We start from the raw sequence: 22,760 nt of genomic DNA, 5'->3' as shown, positions 1-22,760 counted from the left end.
CCCAGAAACACGATCTGGCTGTAGTCACTAGGCCTCCAGGACACACGCAGAGAAGGCCGGCAGAGACGGGCCAGACTGCCATGCTCCTAAGCCTGAGGTCAGGGATCAAGGGCCTGAGAGAATCAAGAGCCACATCCTGGGCAGGGGTGCACGCGCTCTGCTCGCCGCCCACACCATTCCCCCCTCCACCCTGCTCTGTGGCTTCCTTGGGTGGCCCCTCCCCTCTCCCTCGGTGAATCTACACCCACTTGCTCAGCCGAGAACACCCCAGTGCTCCCTCGAGTCAGCATCCCCCTTCCCCGGGCACTCTCCTCTGCCCCACTTGGGCTGTCGGCATCCTCCTCCAGACGGAGTTTCCGGGTGGCTTCATTCCTGGCACACCCTGAAGGGCTGTAATCCCTCAGAGATCAGAACCATCTCAAGACTCCCCAGCCCGGGTGCAGAATCGCTGCTTTATTTCAGGTCCCTCATCCAGGAGAGAGTGGCCCCCACTTCTGGCCTTAATTGCACAGCAGCGGCCAAGAGAAACCCTCCCAGGGTCCACCCACTCCAGACCTGCCTAGGCTCCAGGGGCCCAGGCCACAATCTGCATCTCTGAGACCTCTAGAGGGGCGACACCTGATTCAGCAGCTCCAGGAAAACGAAGGGAAGCTCAGACACCCAGGGGAGGATTGAAAGCAGGGCCCCAGGCACCCCAGCTGTAACTCAAGGCCTAGATCCACCACCAACTCTTCCTTTAGAAGAAGTAACAAACCCAACTAGTATGCATGAGGATGTGGGTTCAATCCCTGGCCTCACTCAGTGGGTTAAGGATCTGGCGTTGCCAGGAGCTGTGGTGTAGGTCGCAAACCCGGCTCGGATCCAGTATTGCTGTGGCTGTGGTGTAGGCCAGCAGCTGTAGCTCCGATTAGGCCCTTGGCCTGGGAACTTTCACATGCCGCAGGTGAGGCCTTAAAAAAGAAGAAGAGGACTTTCTAAACACCCGGGTCCCCAAAGCCAGGCAGTGAGCAGAGCTCTGAGAAGCCTCAGATTTCATGGCCCCCAACCCCCAAATGCACAGGCCAATTTTCCAAAGACCAGAGGAACAGCAGCCTTGATTAGGTACCTGCAGTGACTGCTAGGTGTCTTACCCAACAGTTCTTCATTCTTCTAGGGAAGAAGCCATGGCCCATTTTACAGATGAGAAAACCAAGGCCTGGAGGACTGATAACTACACGAAGACCCACAGCCAGTCCTGGGCCTGGAGCATGATGCAGGCAGTCACCCCAAGGCCCAGACTTTTAGCCTTTAGGCTGCCCTGCCTCAGACAGGCTCCCAGGAGAAGGGCAAAGTCCCCAACAAGGGTCATGGGAAGGGCAGCGGGAATGGCGATGGCAGGGACAATCACGGCAGGTGACACTGCGGCCAGGCACACCAGACGGCTGCCTAACTCCCAGCCCCAGCCCAGTGGAGGGGGTACTTTCTTGTTTCCATCTTGCATGTGAACAGACCGACTTCGGAAGAGTTTAACGTGACCCCTTCAAGCCACACAGCTGGCAAGGAACAGAGCCAGGCTGTGGAACCAGGCCTGCTTTCTGTTTCACAGGCTTGTGGGGAAAAATGAAGGAAAAAGCCACACGGTTCAGGAACTGACCTCTTCCCTGGGGCCCAGGGATGTTGAAACGCGTTCCTCCCTAGCCAAGACCTGTGCTGAGCCCTCGTGGCGGCAGCTCCAGCCCTTCCCACATCCCCTGCCCAGTCCCTCCTCTTTTTCCAGCCGCCAAAGCAAAGGAACGAGGCTCACTTACTGTGTCTGGGGCGGCGCAGCCGCTGGATCTGGGTCTGCAGGAGAGGAGCAGAGAGAGAGTCCGTCAGGCCGGCCCGCTGGCCAGGACTCCGCACATCCCCGCCCCTTTCCCAGCCTCCCGGGGCGGGGGGGCACCAGAGACGTGGCCGGCCAGCCTGGGTGCCTGCTGCGTCCCTGTCTCCTTCCCCCAGCCAGTGCACTATCATTACACTCCCTACCTGTCCACCTGCCTGCCCCCACCCCCACGACCCACATCCCAGCTCCAGCGGCCCTGCCTGCTCCGGGCCTGCCCCAACCCACAGCTCCTCAAGGAACCCCTTGTCCCCAAGCCTGTTCGTCCAGTCCCCGGTCCCTCCCGACGACGACAACAGAATCAAAGAGCCCAGAAGCTGCCATTTAACACTGGTCTTATCACGGCCTTCCCGCCCCCAGGGCCACCAGCTCCCGCAGCAGAGGGGCGGAGAGACCCGGAGACTCCTGTTCCGGCTGCTGTGATTCCCTGGGAGAAGCGGCAGGGAGAGGGGAGCTTCAGAGACACAAGCCCAGGGCAGGGTCTGTCGCCGAAGCACAACGGAGGGCCAACCACTTCCATTTACGATGTGCCAAAGCGCCCAGATGCTGCAGGAATGCCAGGAATGTCCATTTCCCAAGGGGAGCCATGGTATGCAGCGTCTCCCCAACCGTCTTTCTTCCTTCCGGCTTTCTGGTGACAGCGGAGAAGCCACGAGGCATCACGGGGAGCCCAGAGCTTCTATGCAGCCCTGAGCCCTCTGAGCCCCGAGGGAGGCCCGAGAAGTGAAGACCCCGGGCCCCCAGACGCCTTACCCGTGGCGGGGGTGGAGTCCAAGTGGATCAGTGGGGCATCTGCCTCCTTCTCTGGAGCAGCGCCTGGGACACCCAGGCCAGCACTGGTGTCCTCGTCATCGTCACTGTCGTCAAACTCAAAGGCCTCACCAGGGTCGTCCTCCGCCTGGGGGGAGGGGCCTGGGCCTCCAGGAAGCAGCCGGTCTCCTGGGGAGGGGGGGGGGAGTTAGCCCAAGCAGGGTCTCAGGGTCTGGTCCCTAGAGAGATGACTGCAAGTGGGAAGCCGCTGGGGTCTGAATGAGAGCATGAGGACAGGTCCCAGAGACTCGATTAAACCCATGCCCAGGCCAAGTGGCTCTCCTGTGCCTCTCAGGTGACGTTTGGGCTCTAAGCAGATGGGCAGTAGACGGAGGGCAGGGAGCAGGCTTCCACAGTGAGCATGTGTGCACCTGGACTTGAAAGTAAGTCCTTCATTTCCTTGTTGTCTATTTTCCTAGGGTTGTATAAATGCACCCACCCTTGTGCATGTGGGCACACATCTTTGCATGTATTTCCACGGATGTGTTTATGTCTGTACGTTTTGCATTTGTGCACTGAGCACCTTCAGGCTTGGTCTGCACGCTGCACTTTTTTTGGTGTGCGCTGGGGCAGGAAACACAGCTGCCTGGAATCGTTTGGGGCCTGAAGGAAGCCAGCTTTCAGGTCCCAGGGCAGAGGTTGCCTGGGGCAGGGCTGGGGATCTATGCTCCGGGCCTGGAGCTCTGCCTGGCCTCCCAGCCCGCTTCTCCCTCCTGGGGAGCCCCTTCATGGCAAGGTCTGCCTCGTCATCTCTCAAAGCCTGACTCGAGCAGAGAGGCCCCCTGCCCGCATCCCTTCTCTGTCTTAGCCTCTTGTTTTCTTCCTCTGTCCCCATATAATGTGCAGTGATTTATTTGTCTCCTTTAAGGAGACAGGTCCTGGCCCGGGATGTGGGGATGAAGATGCCATATCAGCAAACAAAGGAAGTTCCAGCCTTCAAGGCATCAGCCACTGTGCCGAGCCCAAGGGTGCACCCCGAAGGGATTCAGGACAGGAAAGAACAGGATATTGGCCCTAGAGAGTTCAGGTGCAGGTCAACACAACGATTTCAATGAGCCCAGACTCTTTGCATCTTCGCGTCCACAGAAGAGCCCTAAATTCCTTAACCTGAGATATTTGGTTTTCTTTCATTAACAGTAATCTTTCATGAGTTCCTGTTGTGGCGCAGTGAAAACAGACCCAACTAGGATCCATGAGGACACAGGTTCCATCCCTGGCCTCGCTCAGTGGGTTAATGATCCGGTGTTGCTGTGAGCTGTGGTGTAGGTTGCAGACTTGGCTCGTTTCTGGCACTGCTGCCCCTGTGGTGTAGGCCAGCAGCTGAAGCTCTGATTCGACCCCTAGTCTGGGAATTTCCATATGCCCCAGGGGCAGCCCTAAAAAGAGAAAAGAGAAAAAAAAAAAACAACAACAACAACCAAAAAGCCAGTCATCTTTCAGTGTTCTGACTACCTGGTTTTGTTACAAAGCCTCCCACACATCCTGCCCCCTCCCTTACCTCTTCAGAGCTGTCCCTCAGAGGGATGTGAGAGGCCCCCTCTCAGGCTTAAGCCCTCAGTAAGTCCGCCAAATAAAACATAATTCTCAACCTTCGGGTTGTACACAGTCAACAGGCAGAACTCAGAAACTTTCATTAGCGTTCCCCTGTGGCTCAACAGTAACAAACCCGACTAGCATCCATGAAGACGTGGGTTCAATCCTTGGCCCCGCTCGGTGGGTTAAGAATCCAGCGTTGCCCTGAGCTGTGGTGTAGGTCGCAGACACAGCTCAGATCCTAAGTTGCTGTGGCTCTGGCAGAGGCCGGCAGCTGCAGTTCTTATTCAACCCCTAGCCTGGGAACTTCCATATGCCTTGGGTGTAGCCCTTAAAGAAATTTTTTTTCCATTAACAAGTGAGACATGGACTCTCTATCCTAAGGCATACAACTCTTGCCTTCCCACCCATTTCATTCAGCGAGGTCCCCCAGTCTTCATCCCCAGAAGACTTCTTTCCTAGAATCTGAGCCTAAACAGAGCCCCAGGCGTTCCCTTAGCCCATCTCCCCACTTCACGCAAACCCACCCCAAAACCAAAGGCCAGACAGTGGGACTGGTCTAAAGGCTGCAAAGCTGACCGCCCCTCCCTGGCCTGCCCCCAGCAGGCCTGTCTCAGCTCACATCCCACTATTCAGAGCAGGAGCATTGGCCCCAAGTGGTCCAGTCTGGCCCCCCTTCACCTCTCTGAGTCTCGGTTTCCCAGTCTCCCTGTAAATGGGAGAATAAAATAGCCCCTGCATCATAACGCTGATAGGAACTTGACCTGAGATGTAGCTCAGGATTTCTGAGCCTCATTTGGGGGCTGTACGGTCCCTGGGGTGGGAGGAACTGCAGGACGGGCTACGCACTCCTGGCCTCTACCCGCTATGTGCCCTCCAGCTGTGACAACCAAAGATATCTGCAGACATGGCCAAGTATCCCCTGGGGGACAACCCCCCCCCAGAACTGCTGGAGTAGATGTCGCACTTGGCATAGTGCCTGGTAGATGCGAGTGTTACACAATGACACCTATGGCTGTAATGACTGTCCCCTCCCCGCCCAAGATCCTTGAGGACAGGACTGTCTATGCCATGACTGTGGGCCCAGCCCCAGCATGTGTCCATAGCTGGATGAATAAGGAACTGGGTGGGGAGGTGCATAGAGCAGAGACAGCTGGATGGACAGACGGATATATATGATTCTGAAAGCCTCTCTGACCAGAAAAATCCAACCCCTCCCACAGCAACCTGGAGGTTTTCCAAAGCAGAACATTTCAGGTGCAAGTGTATCAAACGCAAGAAGCCCCTTCCTCAGCTGCTTCACCGCAGCAGAAGCTCAGATGGAGCTCGCCTCCCTCCCTGACTCCTCTAGGGGGTGATGACCAGATAGATGCTACTGAGGTAGGGGCCCAGCCCCTCCTCCTGGGAGCTCTGGGGACCCCGTGGTGGACTCCTGTGGGAGGTGATGTGGCCTCTGGCAAAGCTCCCTCCCCAGATGTGGAGAAACAGACACCCACTGAGAGCCTGCAGCGTGCCCCAGGGGGGTCCTCGCTTGAGCCTCACAACCACCCCCATGTTCTAGGAGGCTGCAGAGACCTCGAGAGACAAACAGATGCACCCACAGTCGCACAGCGAGTAAGTAGAGAGCCAGATTCGAACCCAGATCTGCCTTAGATCCCATTCTACACAATCCGCTAAGCGCGACAGTCTCCTGGAAGTCACCTGAGCTCCTGGACACGTGGCTTCAAGGTGAATTAACAAAGGAAACCCAGTGGCTGAGTCGGAAGCCGGATTAGTAGTTTTCAAGTCACAGGTCTCAACCCACTCGGGGTTCAGAAAATTAAGTAGGAGTGCCTAGGCGGGAACCTGCTTTGTTGTTTGGGACCTGCTTACTTGCGAGATTTCTTTGTATTAATAAAATGACATTTGGTAGTACATTTGTTAGTGTTTTCAACACTTCTGTTTTGGACATGTGTCTGCTATATCTGCACATCTGTATATATGTACACATAGAAAACCACGTATGTATTTTACACATTCACACATACACACCGAAAACGTGTGAGTGGAATCTTCTACTACCTGCCCCTCCCGCACCTACTCCAGCCACACTGGTCTCCTCTCTGTACCATGAACCTGCCAGCTCTGTTCCTGCCCCAGGAGCTGTGTACTTTCAGTCCTCGAGTCCAGAATGTTCTTTCTCCAGGGTCTTCTCCTGCTCTCACCTCCTTCGGGTCTCACCATATGTCATCTCCCAATGAGGCTAGCAGGGCCAAAACTACCCACGGTGACACCCTGGGGCTCCTTCTTTGCCTGGCCTGTGCTATTTCTCTCTGTGGCCCTTATTGCACGTGGCTCACTGTAGGCTCTATTTATTTTACTGTCTGTCTCCTCTACTAGAGCATAAGCTTCCTAAGGGCAAGTATGCGTGTCTGTTTTGCTCACTGGCCTACCCCCAGCATCTGGTACTGGGCACAGCAGGCATGTGAGTGTTTGTTGAATACACACACACACACACACATTCCTGTTGTCAGGTCTATGGATTGAGTTGTAACCTCGTTTTGAAAATGCTGGAGGAGTTCCCATCATGGCTCAGCGGAAACAAATCGGACTAGCATCCATAAGGACGCAGGTTCGATCCCTGACCTCACTCAGTGGGTTAAGGATCCAGCATTGCCACGAGCTGTGGTGTAAGTTGCAGACATGGCTTGGATCTGGTGTGGCTGTGGCTGTGACATAGGCCAGTGGCTACCTGATTAGACCCCTAGCCTGGGAACCTCCATGTGCTTCGGGTATGACCCTAAAAAGACAAAAAAAATAAATAAAAAATTACTGGAATAGGAGTTTCCATTGTGGCTCAGGGGTAACGAACTCAACTAGTATCCAGGAGGACACGAGTTCAATCCCTGGCCCCACTCCGTAGGTTAAGGACCTGGCGATGCCGTGAGCTGCGGTGTAGGTCGCAGATGCAGCTCGGATCTGGCATTGCTGTGGCTGTGGTGTAGCCTGGCAGCCTCAGCTCCGATTTGAGTCCTAGCCTGGGAACTTCCATATGTCACAGGTGCAGTCCTAAAAAGACAAGGAAAAAAAAATGATGGAATAAATGACCATAAAGTCCCCACCCACTATGGCTACTGATACAGACCCATCCTGACCAAGGGGGCCTCAGGGCCCACAGTCCCACCCACTTGAATCTGCTGGGCAGACAGGGGGCACGGGGGCCCCCTACAAATACCCAGAATCACTTAGTGACCACAGTTTCACTGGCGGCCTGGATTCAGACTCTAGGTTTTCCATATACTGGCTGTAGGAGCGCCAAGTTCTTTAACCCCCTGCAAGCAGCAGTTTCCTGGTCTGCAAAATGAGGACAGTGGTAGTAACTGCCTCAGAGGCTTATTGGGAGGATGGAATGAACTGACTAACACATCTAGCACCCCGTGCGAGGCATGTGTTCCCCAAATGTCAGCCCTCCTTACAACGATGATTCTTCTTCTTATCACTGTCGTCACATCATCGTTATCATTATCATTATCACTATTATTACTGCCTTGAGTCATAGCCCAGGCCCTGACCCTGGGTGAGATGGAGAGGCCTTCCTCATTCACAGGCCAGGCCCAGCCCCCGGCAACCCGGCCCCGAGGCTACATCCAGAGACTTCGGCTACCTCTGCACCTTCTCCCTTTAAGAGTACAATCAGCTTCTGTCAGCCCATCAAGCAACACGCTCATGCCCACATCTGGGAACTACTCCCAGCCCAGCAACCTCTGGGCCAGGAGGGTCAAGCAGAAGTAAGACATGGCCCCTCAATGTCAAGGAGCTCACTGCAGGGTAAGGCAGACAGCTGCAGCAAGAAAAAGACACAAAAACCCAGAGATTGGGCCAGTGTTTTTGTTTGTTTCTTTCTTTCTTTTTAGGGCTGCACCCGAGGCATGTGGAAGTTTCCAGGCTAGAAGTCAAATCAGAGCTGCAGCTGCCGGCCTACACCACAGTCACAGCAACGTGGGATCTGAACTGCATCTGTAACCTACACCACAGCTCATGACAACGGCAGATCCTTAACCTGCTTAGCCAGGGATTGAACCCACATCCTCATGGATACTAGTCGGGTTGATAAGCCACAACAGGAACTCCTGGGCCAGTGTTAAAAGAGAGGAAGGGGCTTATGCTCGCTGGGCCTGGGGCACAGCTTTGGTGCTAGGCTGCCCTAGCACAGAGCCTTAGAGGGTGAGCAATGGTCTGACTGGCTGGGGTCGGGGAGGTAATTCAGGCTGGGGCCACAGCAGGAGCAGAGAACAAATAGCAGGCGGACCCAGTGGAAGCAGAGATGTGAGCAAAGATGATGGGGGGGTGAGAAGGCGGCTGCAAGGTGTTTGGGGGAATTTGCGTTTAATTGTTAAGAGCATGAGAAGCTCTCAAAGAATCAGAAAGTGGCAAAGAGCGTGGTTCAACCAGACGATGCCTGCTCTCAGTGTCAGATACAGCTGAAACAAATGTTTGTCACCCATTTGCTGAATGGAACCGAATCAATTTAAGCATAAAGTAATTTTGCTCTCAGTTTGTATGCCTGGCCCCTTGGTGTGTAGGAGAAAGGGTCAGGGTACCTATGACAGTGGGAGCGGGGGTGGCGGGGTGGGGGGATGACGTCCTGGGACCCAAAGCCGTGGCCAAGAATCGGGAAATGCCCTTGTCTCCAAGGCTATTCCCAGGATCCTGAATCCCGGGCAATGAGACACAGCGCCTCATTGGAATGAGAAATCAGGAGACCCATCTCTGGATAACTGAGAGCTGAAGCAAGCCCTTCCCATCCACCTGCACAGGTGGCATGACTGGAGGTGACTACGCACGCCTTTGGCATTCCTGGACACGCCCCATCCCCGGGAGAATCAGCCCCAGCCAGACCCTAGCGAGCCCAGGAGGCCAGGACCCAGGAAGCCACCTCACACTGTGGAGAAGCTGGGCCCACCATGCTGGTCCCCCAGCCTTCGAGGAAGACCACAGAGAATGGGGGGGGTGGGGAAGAGACTCCTCCCTGGGCTCTGCCCAGGGCTCAGAGCAGAGCACAGGCAGCCCGTCCTGCCAACACCCCACTGATTAACAGCTCCCGGGCCCTGAGCCATTGATTGATTCCTACACTCCAGGCCCCACCTGGGTTTACACCCTGCAACAACACAGGAGAGGGTGTCATTACTGCATGTTTGTGGGTGACGAAACCGAGCCAGAGAGACACCCAGTCACTCAGCTGAGCTCACAGTGGCAGTGGCAAAGCTGGGCTGGAGAAAAAGCCCTGGCTCATTACCATTCTGCTATCTGCCACCCTCTCCCCACCCCCAAAGAACAAGAGGGCAGGAAGCTAATGGCCTCACATCCAGCTCCTCCAAGGCAGGGTCTAGATTCAACCAGCAGCACCCAAGACCGCACTGGCAGGGGTGCCAGATAAAAACACAGGACAACAAATTGAATTTCAGATTTAAAAAAAGTTCTTAGCTTAAGTATGTATTTTTCTTCTTCTTTTTTTTTTTTTTTTGTTTGGTTTGTTTGTTTTGGCTAACTCTGGCCACCCCACCATGGCTGCGCGACCCGACCTGAGTACCTTAGCAGATGGAGATGAATGGCCCAGCCCCTTCCCCTCGGCCCAGTTCCCGACTCTCAATTCATACCCTTTACCCCCAAGCACACCTCAGTCCCCAGAGGGGCTCTGTGCACCTCTCCAGGGGCTCGTAGGGAGACATAAAGCATCAGCCCTTGCCTGGAACCTGCTCTATGAGAAGGAAACTATTATTTCCAAGTTCAAGGCAAGGAGGCAGAGGGGCAAGGACCCCTGCCCAAGGGCACACAGCTGACCGCCAGCAGGGCCAGAGTCCCAGCCAGGGTGGGTCTGCTCCAATGCCAGTGGACCTGTGCCAGCCCCCAAGGCCCCATTCAGAGGTGGGGAAGCAGAGAACCGTACCTACGGCAGCCTGTGGAGGATGGGAGGAAGCCATCAGACAAGGAGCAGCTCAGACCGGCACCGTCCCAGCCGCTCACCTGTGAAAAGAAGGCCAGAAACCCAATTACATGGCGCTCGAAGCCAAAGTTTCAGCAACAGAGAAGGGTCAACGGCTAGCGACCTGTGCACTCCAGCCCGCCGGCTCTCACGCTGTTTCCCAGCAGCTTCAGGAGCACAGGACAGCTCCGGCAAGGCCCCAGCCCCCACCACCATAAATCATTAACCTGGAGAAAAACCAGCAGCTGCAGAACCAAAACCCATCTTTCCAGAAAGCCCCTGACACCAGACACCTTCTATTGCCCAATGCCAAGGACCCTCAGGAGCCTGGTGGGTCCAGCTAGACTTACAGGTGGGGTCCCCTTGGGCTCACAGGTGAAGCTCCAGCCCCAGAAGCCAGGGTCACCCTCAGACCCCAAGTTCCAGAAGCCAGATCACACCTGAACTGTCATATACGTGGCCAGACACTTCCTCCTTCTGGCTGCCGGGTAACCACGGGTGCCCTTGGGTCCAGCCCAGACGCTCTCACCAGCCCCTACCCCCGTAGTCCCACTGAGGGCCATTCACTCTCTCTTTGTCTCTTGCTGTGCTGCCCCCACAAGACGGGTCAGCTGGCAAGGGGCCCCCGGGCCGTGGCACACGCATATGAGTGAACTAAAGGATTACACGGAGGCAGCCGGCTCGAGAAGGGGCAGAATCCCAAACGCTCGGAGCTGGAACAGCTTCTTCTGGCCTCATAGTGGAGGCTCCCTGGGCCCTGGAGCCAGCCTTGCCAAATGTCCCCTGGCAAGCAGTGAGATAAAGAGCTCTCCCCCCTCCCTAGCCACACCCCCCATTCCAAACTAGAGGCAGTCCTTCTAGAGATCCCCGTGGAGGAGGGGAGGGACGTGGAGGGGCAGCCCCAAGCATTCCTATCTAATTAGCCCCTGCCACAATCTGGCTGTGAGCCTGTCCAGTCCTAAAAGGCTTTATTTTTATTAGCCAGCTTCCTAAATAAAATTGCATGCACGTAAACGGCAATTAATTAGTAACAGCACACATCTATGCAGAGCCTAGATAATAACATCTCAGACAATAGTATCTTAGACAATAAATGCTAACATCTATTAATCCAAATTATGAGCAAATGAGGCCCAGGGTGGTTCAGGAAGTGGCCCAAGATCACACAGCTAGTAAGCCACAGAGCGGGGGGTGTGATCCCATGCCATGGGCCCCAGCAGGTGCTCATTAAGTAACCACCATGCTCCACTGCCTCTCAAAGCCCATACCAGACAAAGGCTGCACGGAGTTCCCATTGTGGCTCAGCGGAAAGGAATCTGACGAGCATCCATGAGGATACAAGTTCGAACCCTGGCCTCGCTCAATGGGTGAAGGATCCAGCACTGCCGTGAGCTGTGGTGTAGGATGCAGACATGGCTCGGATCCCACATTGCTGCAGCTGTGGTGCAGGCTGGCAGCTATAGCTTTGATTAGACCCCTAGCCTGGGAACCTCTATATGCCACAGGTTCCGCCCTAAAAAGACAAAAAAAAAAAAAAAGACAAAGGCGGTACCACGAAGAGTAAGTCTTCCAAATCCCCCAGGATAGACCACTGTTACTGGCTTCTTATCTCTCCTTCCAGCTCTACATCAGAGTTCGTACCAGCTTACATACATTATACACGTGCCTTGTTTTATCCAGGAGCGAGCATACCGCATGCCCTGTGCCACAGCCACTTTTTATTTTTTGAAATAAAAAGTTGATTTACAATATTTCAAGTGTACATCAAAGTGATTCAATTAAACATCCATTTAAATATTTTTTTCAGATTCTTTTCCATTATAGGTTATTACAAAATATTGACTATAGCTCCGTGTGCTATACAGTAGGTCCTTGTTTATCTGTATCTGTTAATTCCAAACTCCTCATTTATCTCCCCACACCCCTCTGTCTCCCCTTTGGTAATCACAGGTTTGTTTTCTATGTCTATGACTCTATTTCTATTTTATAAATAAGTTCATTTGATTCAGTTTTTTTAGATTCCACATATAAGCGGTATCACATGATATGTGTCTTTTTCTGTCTGACTTCACTTAATAACCTTTTTTGTTTTTCTTTGCTTAAGAATCTCAATGATCATTTCAGAACAGTACATAGAAATTGGTCTCACTTTTTTTTTTTTTTTGGTCTTTTTAGGGCCACACCCATAGCATATGGAGGTTCCCAGGCTAGGGGTTGAATCAGAGCAGTAGCCACTGGCCTAATCACAGCCACAGCAATGCCAGATCCAAGCCGCGTCTGCAACCTACACCACAGCTCATGGCAACGCCAGAACCTTAACCCACTGAGCAAGGCCAGGGATCGAACTTGCATCCTCATGGATGTTAGTCAGATTGGTTTCTGCTGAAACCACAACGGGAACTCCTGGTCTCATTTTTTAATGGCTGCATGGTATTTGCGGGGGCGGGGGGTTGTATATATTGTAATTGACACAATCCCTATCAATGGACACTGAGGTCATCTCCAGCCTTTGGTGTAATAAACAGTCCTTGCTATACTTGGCCTTGAGCGAATGCTTGCTCGAACCTGTCGGGCACACTCCTAGACAGGGATCTGCCGGGTCAGAGAAATGCAGTATTCAGTTTGATTAAATGCAAATTGCTCTCCACTAAGTGTGTGTGCGTTTTAGCCCCACACTGAAAACTCAGCAAAGCATTGGGGAAAGCAAGCTAAAATGTCCGCAAAACCCTTTGCAAGTTGAAAAATCAAACAATGGCCATCCTCCTGCAGGTCATCTGTCCTCCCTGTGGGCTCATCCAGAACCACTTAAGAAGGAGCAGGGGCATAGTTCCCATCGTGGCTCAGCAGAAACGAATTTGACTAGCATCCATGAGAACGCAGGTTCGATCGCTGGCCTCACTCAGTGGGTTAAGGATCTGGCATTGCCAAGAGCTGTGGTGTAGGTCAAAGACGGGGCTTGGATCTGGCATTGCTGAGGCTGTGGTGTAGGCCAGCAGCTATAGCTCTGATTCGACCCCTAGCCTGGGAACTTCCAGGAGTGCAAGAGACCCTGGAGGAAGCTCAAAGGAGTATCCCAGGGGCTTCAAGCCATGGGGATCTGAGTGCAGCCGGATCTACCTGCAGGGTGAGTAGTACCTCATCCTCTTTGTGTGACTCCAGGCCTCTCCTTGGCCTCTCAGAGCTTCAGGCTACATCTCTATAAAATGGGCATGAAGTACCCAGCCAAACGACACCATAGGCTGAGCCAGGGTGTAGATGTGAACATGCTAAGAGGTGAGGTTGCTCGACTATTTCCTTTTTAATTTTTTTTTTTTGTCTTTTTATGGCCTCACCTGCAGCATATGGAGGTCGAATTGGAGCTTCACCTGCCGCCCTACACCACAGCCACAGCAACGCCAGATCCGAGCCACATCCGGGACCTACACCATAGCTCACAGCAACGCCGGGTCCTTAACCAACTGAGCGAGGCCAGGGATAGAACCCGCATCCTCATGGATACTAGTCGGGTTCCTAACCCACTGAGCCACAATGGGAACTCCCTTTTTAATATGCTTTTAAAGTCTAGGCACTTTCAAGGTCGGAGGAATTCTGAGCCAGAAGAAACATGTGATGCCCCTGAAACGAGCCTCTCTCTGCAAAGCAATCCAGAACTTTCCTGCCACAGCTGTCTCCAGCCTAGCTGGTTAAGGAGGGTGAACTGAAAAGCCAAGCATGGCCCAGCAGAATTATCTACAGAATCATCCACACCAGGGATTCTGACCGTGTTTTTGCAGTGCAGAGAGGAAAAGGACAGAAGGAAACCCACTAAGGTATATGAACTATTTCTTCAGGTGGCAGAGCTCCAGAAGATTTTATTTTGACCCTCTTTCCATTTTTCTGAATTTTTCAGATCTTCTACAGTAAGTATTCTAAGGAGGGGAAGATGAAAATAAGCATTCTCTCTTTTTTTTTTTTTTGTCTTTTCTAGGACCACACCCGCAGCATATGGAGGTTCCCAGGCTAGGGGTCTAATCGGAGCTGTAGCCACTGGCCTACACCACAGCCACAGCAAAGCCAGATCCTTAACCCACTGAGCAAGGCCAGGGATCGAACCCACCACCTCATGGTTCCCAGTCAGATTCGTTTTCCCCGCACCACGACAGGAACTCCAAGCACTCTCATTTTTAAAACAGAAGACTAACGCAAAACATCACAGGTCGGATCAGACAGTAGCTGCAAGACGGTGTTGCTCCCACTTGACAGATGTGGAAACTGAGTCCCAAGGAGGGGAAGGGACTTGATGGCAGTGGCTGAAGGGCGGGATCTGCTGCTAGATCTGAGTTCAAATCCCAGCTCAACACTTGCCACTCTTAACAGTTTACATCCTTCTTCCTCACGCCCGCCTCGCAGAGGTCCCCACACTCATGAAACAAAATGGGACTGTGGTGCCTGTGGGTGTTTCCCACAGAGGAAGCTCTTGGCCCCAGTGGCTTCTGTTATCACAGCGATATTCACAGCACTCCACGTGGCTGGTTAGGATGACAGGAGACTTTCTTCTCTGGGGGGGGGGGGATCACCTCTTTAAAAAACTGACTGCCTAAAACCATTCATTTCCAGAGACACTGCACAGAATGGCTTAGCAGGAGGACGAGCGTTTCAAACACATTCAGACAGGGTGAGACGCAAAGGAGCAAAAACGGAGTCCCCCACCTCTGGGTGTGCCCTAGCAGGTCAAGTTCAGTGACCAGGACCAAGCAGGAGCAGCCAGAATTAGCACTTCCCTCCAGCCTCGGCAGCCCAGCTCACCACAGCAGGTGTCTTCCTGCTCTAATGTAATCAACCTTTACCAGTTCCTCCTTCCTCTAGAGTTCAAGGTCCATCCAGCCCAGAGGCCCAGCAGGAAACCCTCCTCCAGCCAGCACGCACCTGCCCTTGCTCACTAGCCCATGAGACTCGCCCCATCCCAGGCCACCTCCCACTTCCCACTCAAGAGAATGGCCCCATTGATGCCTCCTGAATGAGGCCCAGAGAGACACACCGGAAAGGCTTTGGAAAGTAGGAGAGGCTGCACAAGTCTGGCCACGAGTTCAAGGACAAGGATAGCGGGACCCTGAGGAGAGAATCCAAGTGGGGAGGGGAGGGCAGACAGGGCTCCAGGCAGGCAGGCAGGCAGGCAGGCCCAGGAGGCCGGGAAGCGGCACATGCTGGCACACCTGAGTTCAACAGCCTCCCAAGAGGAAGGGTAGATGCCACCTGTCCCGCACGGAGGGAATCAGGAACAGGCTCTGGTCCAGGCCCGCATCTGCAACCCTGGCCTCAGGGGCACCTCGTCTGCCTCTTGGAAGCCGGGGGAAAGTGCGGGACACGGGGAAAGTCCTGGGTGTGGGATGATGGTCGGGACCAGGGCTCTCTCTCCCGCTGCCCCACCCTCCCGGAGGGCTCTCTCTTGCTTTCCACGCTTCCCAGGTGTGAACCTGGCCAACCCGCCCACCAGTGGCTGCTCCACAACACACACCAGGTCCTAAGCAAGGCCCTCACTGACTCGCCATGCCCACCCACCCAGCCCCACCCCCGATCCCCACCAAGCTCTCTGGACTTGGCAGCTCCCACGCCGGGCCTGACTGCTTCAGCCCTCTCGAAGGGCTTTGAGCCCATCACTGTACCTGGTCCATATCTCTGAGTCTTTGCTCAGGCTGTCTGTTCCCTCCAGGTAACATTTTCTTTCAGAACCAACAAGCTAACTCCTACTCAACCTTCAAAACCCAGACCCTTCTCCTCTGTGAGGCTTCCCCAAACCCATCTCATGCAGTGGTTCCCAAGCCGGTGTAAAAATTGCCTGTGTCCCAGGCCCACGATTGTGAATCAGTACAGCCGGAGAAAATCTATTTTCAAAGAGCACCAGTGATTCTGGGCCACCTAGAATCCCCACCGGAACTGTCTCCCTAGACTGACCTCTTCATCTCAGTGTCTGGAGCACCAGCCCACACGCTGAACAACAGATGCCGAGCTGCACTGAACTAAGCACCACAGCCTGAGAACCTGCATCTGCTTAGGATCCACTCACTGAGGAACCCATGAGGCTGGGGTGTCCCCAGGCCTAGGGCACCTGCAGGTGTGGGGCTTCCTACCTAGTGGAAGGAGGGGCATGAGCCCAACTGGGAACCCCCAGGTGTTCTCTGTCCTGCCCAGAAAGTCCGGGGCCAGGAGGAAGAGAAGCGCTACCGTGTGGATGGTGGGTCTGGTGGGGAAGAGGGACCCGTGGCCACAGCATGCAGGATGGTACCTTGGCCCTGGAGTCCCTCAGCACAAATGGTGCCCTGCTGCAGACTGCGGAGGGGCTACCTCCCAGGGGCTCAAGAGACAGCCAAGAAAACACAGACGGAGCCACAGCAAGAACACATCCAGGACTCAGAGCCCCCGAAAGAGAGATGAGATGCGTGGAAAGGGCTCAGCCTGGGGTAGGAGCCCAGCTTCAGATGCTGACTCTGCGGCTCTCCAGTGGCGAGACCTCAGGAAGTGACCCACTCTCTGTCCTTCCTGTCCTCATCTGTCAGATGTAGATGCAAATGGAATGATGACTGACAATGCGGTAGGTTCTTAACAAATGGTAGTTCCCGTCCCAGAGTTCCTGCCACTCCTGGGGGGCAGTGTCGCCCCATTCTGAAGATTGCTCAACTGAGGCCAGCCTGACCATCCGCCAGAATACCAGCCCTGACCTTCGTGACCCTCATCATTCTTGAGATCACAAAATCATCATCTTGGAAAAGACAGCGGCTGGCGTCTCAAGCCCTGCTGTGCGCCAGTCCCCATGCTGAACATTCTAGAGTGTCTACATGACTTCCCACAACAGATGGGAAAACGAGGCTGAGAGACTGAGGGATGTTCCCAAGGCCACGCACTGCTGAGCAGTCTCGGGGCTGTGAGCTGGGGGAGCCAAGGTGGACCCTGAAGCTGGTTCTCTCGATGTCCCAGCATGCACCAGGCGCCAGGTAAACAAATGCTGGGTGAGGGCGTGGGGGGATGGGGGAGCATCCTCCCAGGCCCTCCCCTGCCTGTGGCAGGAGCCTCCAATCACCAGTGGGACAACTAGGCCAGCTCTTCTCCCGGCCCACTAGGCGCCTGGCCACTCAATGGGCTTCCTGCTGCGGGCAGGGGTGAGGCTGGCCAGTGGCTGAAGCCTCAGACAATGGAGGCTCTGTCCCTGCCTGGAGTAAGCAACCCCTCTCCCCCCACTGACCTCCTAGATGTCCCCTTGGTCAATGATCCCTAGGCATGACAGGTGGGGAGCGCCCCCCCCCCCTTTACCCCAGAGGAGGTCTCTGGGCAGAAGAGCCCATCCAACTCCTGGCAGAAGGGACCCACCCCCTGGGGCAGGCTGTTGCTGGGAAACCAGAGTCAACCTAGAGAAGCTGCTGGACCCTATAAGGGAGGAGGGCTGTCGCCAGAAAAGCCCCAGCCTTTCCCCCTTTTTCTCCCCCTCCACTTCCTCTTCCTCCCAGCCCCCAGGCACATTAACCCCTTTGTGCCCAGCAATCCAGTCCAGGCGGGAGGCCCCAGGCTGAAGGGCTGGGTGAAAAATTGCCAATCGGAGGGTCCCACATCCTTGGCCACATCCTGGGAGGCCCATGCGACTCGGCCCTACAGCACGCACCCCTGGAGGCCTGAAGGGGACAGCATGGACCATGCACCACCCATCACCTTTCTGCGCCTCAGCTTCCCCATCCAAAGCCCATCTCTGGGCCACTCAGTGCCATCGCGGCTCTGGAACACTCATGGCAGCAGCTGAGCATGTTCATGCTGGAACCAAACCCTAGAAGAGGCTTCATTCCCTCCTCTTCAAAGACAGGGAAATGACTAGCCCAAAGTCTCCCCAGCAGCGTGAGGTGGGGGCAGAGATTGGAGGGGGTCTGACTCCAGGCATCTGATAGAGCGGGATGTGGGGACGGGATGGATGGCCCAGGCAAAGGACCCCAACCTCACCTCCGTCTGCGCCTCCCCAGGCGACCTTCCCATTTCATGGTTTTTAAGACCATCTCTAAGGTGACAGTGCCAGCCTGACCTTCTCTGGAACTCCAAACTCCTGCCCAGAAGTTCTGCTCAGCACTTCCGCTCCAGGGTCTACGGGGCATTCTGAACTTAACATCCATGCCAAACTCTGGATCGTGGAGTTCCCAATGTGGAGCAGCGGAAACAAATCCGACTAATAACCATGAGGCTGCAGGTTCGATCCCTAGCCTCGCTCAGTGGGTTAAGGATCTGATGTTGCCATGAGCTGTGTGTAGGTTGCGGACATGGCTCCGATCTCGAGTTGCTGTGGCTGTGGCTGTGGCCAGCAAGTGTAGCTCCGATGTGACCCCTAGCCTGGGAACCTCCATATGCTGTGGGTGCGGCCCCAAAAAAAAAAAAAAAAAAAAGCCCGCCATCCAATTCCTCCCAAGTGTCCTGTCCCACTTGACGGCAGCTCCACCTGCCAGGTGCTCAGGCTCATACCTACATGTCACCAAACCTCGTTGGCTCTACCTTCCAAATGTGTCCAGAATCAGACTACTTCTCGCCACCACCCCCGCACCCACTACCACCCTGGTCCCAACCACCATCATCTCTTACCTGGACCATAAAACAGCCCCTTGACTGGTCTCTTGCTACTCCCTTCACCCCCGACCCCGCACACTCCGTTCTCAACGCAGCAGTCATGCTACTCCTCGGCTCAAACCCTCAGATGCCTTCCAACCTCATTCCGAGTGGAAACTTGGGTCCCCACCTTCGCCTACATGAAGGTCCCCCCACTAGCTCTCTGCCTTCATCTCCTACCTCTCACCCCAGTCACAACGCCCGTCGTGTGCCATTCCTTCAACATTCTACCTCAGGGCCTTTGCACTTGCTGTTTCCTGCCCGGAGCACTCCTCCCCCAGACAGACACCTGGATGTCTCCCTCGCCTCCTTCAGGGCTCTGCGCAGAGGTCACTATGTCAGAGAGGCCCGCTCCAACTGCCGCCTTTAAAAGCACACACACACATCCCGTCATTCTTTCCCTGCCCCTGCTCTCCCCGTAGCTCTCTTCGTAGCATTTAGCATCTCCAGGCATCTATATATTTTAGGTGTTTATGTCTGTTTCCTCCTACCAGAATATGGACATTATCATTTACGTTCACCGCTCCATCCGCAGCCCTGGCAGAGTGCCCGGCACACAGCAGAGCTCAACACATATTTGCTGAGTGAATGAAGGATGCTGGCCCACACCCGCCCTGGGGTCGGTCCCACCACCACCATCAGAGGAGCCGAGAAGGCGGCCTGGGGCCAGGGGCTGTGCCTCCTCCCACCTGAAATCAGCCTCTGCCAGGACATCAGGACAGCTCCTCCCAGGACAGCTTCACAAACAGATTGAGTGGTGAGCTGGGTAAGAGGCGGTTCCCCCCAAACCAGTATGGGAAGAGGTCCGGGCCCGTGCCAGGCTGTGATCAGGAGAGGGGTGGGGCAGGGCAGGAGGAAGGACTTGGACTATTTTTACAAACTCACTCCCCAAAAGACCACATTCTTGCTCTGGTGAGTCAGAAGCACATGGCTGGGACTGGGGACAGGACCCTGAGGCCCCGGAGGCTGCCACCCTCAGTGGGCAGGTGAGGGACGCTAGCAGACACCCGGCTTTCCAGGGAAGGGTCCCAGGAGCCCCGGGCTGGCAGGCCACAGATGGCAGAGGAGGTCTCCCTGTCAAAGGCCACAGGATCCAGTCTGGCTCTGGTCTCCTCTGGCCCAAGCTTGACCTCTGTCTGGACAGGAAGAAATAACCTTTGCAAAAGTCGGTGTTAAAAACAGCTCAGGAGTTCCCGTCGAGGCTCAGAGGAAACGATCTGATTAGCATCCACGAGGACCATGTTTGATCCCTGGCCTTGATCAGTGGGTTAAGGATCCAATGTTGCGGGGAACTATGGTGTAGGTCGCAGACCTGGCTCGGATCCTGCGTTGCTGTGGCTGTGGCGTAGGCCAGTGGCTACAGCACTGATTTGACCCCTAGCCTGGGAACCTCCATATGCCACTGATGCAGCCATAAAAAGACAAAAACAAAACAAAAAAAAAAACCCAACAACAATAAAAATAGCTCAGGCCACCCAACCCAGGCAGGGCAAGCTGGCTGGGTGGCATCCAGAAACTCAAGAGCCACCCAACCCAGAGCCCCAGGGCACCCAGAGGCCTCAGCTCCAACCAGCATTTAAGATTCACCCCCTTCCCACTGTGCCGCCCTCTGGCAGGAAAGATGTGGCCGTCATCCCAACGGCTCTCTGTCTTCCTACCAGCCCCCAAAGGTGGGGGGGGGCATCCACACGTGGAGGGGATCGGCCCCATTTTACAGAGGAGGAAACTGAGGCTCAGAGAGGTAGAGAGATTTTCCCAAGGTCAAGAAGCTCATCAGAGGCAAAGCCATGATTAATTTTTTTTTTTTTTTTTTTTGCTTTTTATAGGGCGGCAGCAGAGGCATATGGAAGTTCCCAGGCTAGGGGTCGAATCGGAGGTGCCGCTGCCAGCCTACACCACAGCCACAGCAACGTGGGATCTGAGCCGCATCTGCGACCTACACTGCAGCTCAAAGCAATGCCAGATCCTTAACCCACTGAGCAAGGCCAGGGATCGAACCCATGTCCTCACAGATACTGGTCAGGTTTGTTGCTGCTGAGCCACAACGGGAACTGCATGTCCACGTCTTCCCCCTGTAGCTGGCTGCCTCTCCCTCAACAGGCCGATGGATCCATCCCACTCCCTTGCAAAGAACTTCACACCTGAGAAGGTGCTGTCTGGGGCTCTGGGAAGGGAGCGGAAGAGGCTGGGCTGGAGGTGTTGGGGGGAGAGGGGGTGAGTGGCAGTTTCAACCATGAAATAGATTTGTCCTGGGTGGAGTCAAATCCTGGACTATGGCCCCCACAGGGAATGGGCCCCAAACATGGGTCCTCTTTCATTATCAGCTTTGGCAAGCGCTGAACAAATGCTCTCCAGCCCCATATCTGGGCTCATGAGGGACCAGGTAACTCAGACGCCACCCAGAGCCTGGTCCTACAGAGAATTCCTCTGTTCATTCCCAGCAGTCCCTCTGCCCTTAACACTGAAACCGCACCAACTCTGTCTGTATCCTGCTGTCCACAGAAAATGGGGGGCCCACTGCACTCAGGGTGTCCCCATTCTGACACAGTCTCTGGTCCTGCAGGGTGTTCCTTGGGTGGCCCTTTTGCCACCATGATGCCACAGGTATGGTTTTTAGGAGTAAGCTCTGGGATCAGACCTGGCTGGGGTCTGGTGGCCTATCTGGTTAAGGATCTGGTGCTGTCACTGCTGTGGCTCAGGATCCCTGGCCCAGGAACTTCTGTGTGTTGTTTTGGGTGTGGCAAAACAAAAAACAAAAAATCTGGTTGGGTTCCAGCTCTCCACTTACTGACACAAAGACGTTTCACTGTTCTGATCCCTGGTCCCCTCCTCCACAGGAAAACTCTGAGAATCCCCACTGTGTAGGGTTGTTACCAGGATGAAATGAGATAATAATTGACATAAAATGCCTTGCTGAGAGCCTGGAATACATGAGGTGCTCAATAAATGTTTGTTAACTGAATGAATGAATGACCACCTCCTTCTAACAGGACAGAAGCACCATCCTCCAGAGCCTTTCTGGGTCCGTGCAAGTCAGCTTAGGAGGCGACAGTCCCTCCTGTGGCATGTGACCCTGCAGTGGCCCCACTGAGGACCAGCAGTGCCCATGATGTGCTCTGGGACAGTCACGAACTTGGCATAGCTATGAGGCTGAAACTCAGCTATGCAAGCTCCCCAAAGCCTCCACCCACCTCCTGCCCCCTTTTAAAGTCAAGACGCCAGGAAAGGAGGTCACAGTCAGGAAAGGGGAGGACCCCAAAAAGAGACAGCGATACTGAGTTCCCTTAGTTGGCGTGAAACCCAGCAACGACAACAGCTCGGTGCATGGTGCCAGGAAGGCATTCCAATTGCCTGAATTCGTGTGGTCAAGCAGAGGCGGGGCCTCCAGCTGGCTGTGGACGATCCCCTTATGTAAAGTGTCCTGGCTGGAGAATCAGTCCCAGGGAGAGTTGCAAATACCAGGATGTTTCCATTTCCTTGCTTGAACTCAAATGTATTCTGCTAAATTCAGGAACAGCAACCCCGCTCCAGGCAGCAACCTGATAGCGACCCCCAGCCTGCCCATGGCTATGACCCGACCCTGCATCAGGAGCATCCTTGAGTGACCTGTGGAAAGAGACAGGCCTGGGAAGCCAGGATCCAGGGCTCTCCTCCTTACTTACAGCCAGCACACGGAACAGGCGCTCCGAAACGCTAGAAGGGGGTCGGGGCGGGGGGTGGGGGGGTTGAACGCGTGCATGGACACCTGTGTATTCCCTCCCAAGGCTGGGTCTCTGCCAGGTTCATCTGCTGTTGTGGCTCAGCGAGTTAAGAACCCGACTAGTATCCACAAGGATGCAGGTTCGATCCCTGGCCTCACTCGGTGGGTTAAAGGATCTGGTATCATACGAGCTGCGGTGTAGGTCAGACGCAGCCTGGAGCTGGCGTTGCTGTGGCTGTGACATAGGCCAGCAGCTGGAGTTCCCATTCAACCCCTAGCCAAGGAAT

The 22,760-nt window shown here is 54.7% G+C and overlaps 1 protein-coding gene across 9 annotated transcripts in view; it reads right to left on the bottom strand.

Annotated features, from left to right (window-relative positions):
• Positions 1–22,760, bottom strand: part of ARHGEF10L (Rho guanine nucleotide exchange factor 10 like) — a 166,690-nt gene that overhangs the window by 103,266 nt on the left and 40,664 nt on the right. For all 9 annotated transcript variants that reach the window (XM_047792095.1, XM_047792101.1, XM_047792103.1 and 6 more), the window contains exons 2-4: positions 10,128–10,204; positions 2,612–2,797; positions 1,788–1,821 (exon numbers count right to left, since the gene is read on the bottom strand). In XM_047792095.1, coding sequence (XP_047648051.1) covers positions 1,788–1,821; positions 2,612–2,797; positions 10,128–10,161 — 254 coding nt within the window. In that variant the 5' untranslated portion in view covers positions 10,162–10,204. The remainder of the gene's footprint in view (positions 1–1,787; positions 1,822–2,611; positions 2,798–10,127; positions 10,205–22,760) is intronic.

Source organism: Phacochoerus africanus, chromosome 8 (genome assembly GCF_016906955.1).
Source record: "Phacochoerus africanus isolate WHEZ1 chromosome 8, ROS_Pafr_v1, whole genome shotgun sequence".
Classification (NCBI taxonomy): domain Eukaryota; kingdom Metazoa; phylum Chordata; class Mammalia; order Artiodactyla; family Suidae; genus Phacochoerus; species Phacochoerus africanus.
The sequence above is the reverse complement of the archived record's forward strand: the minus strand, read 5'-3'. Positions and strand labels throughout refer to the sequence as shown.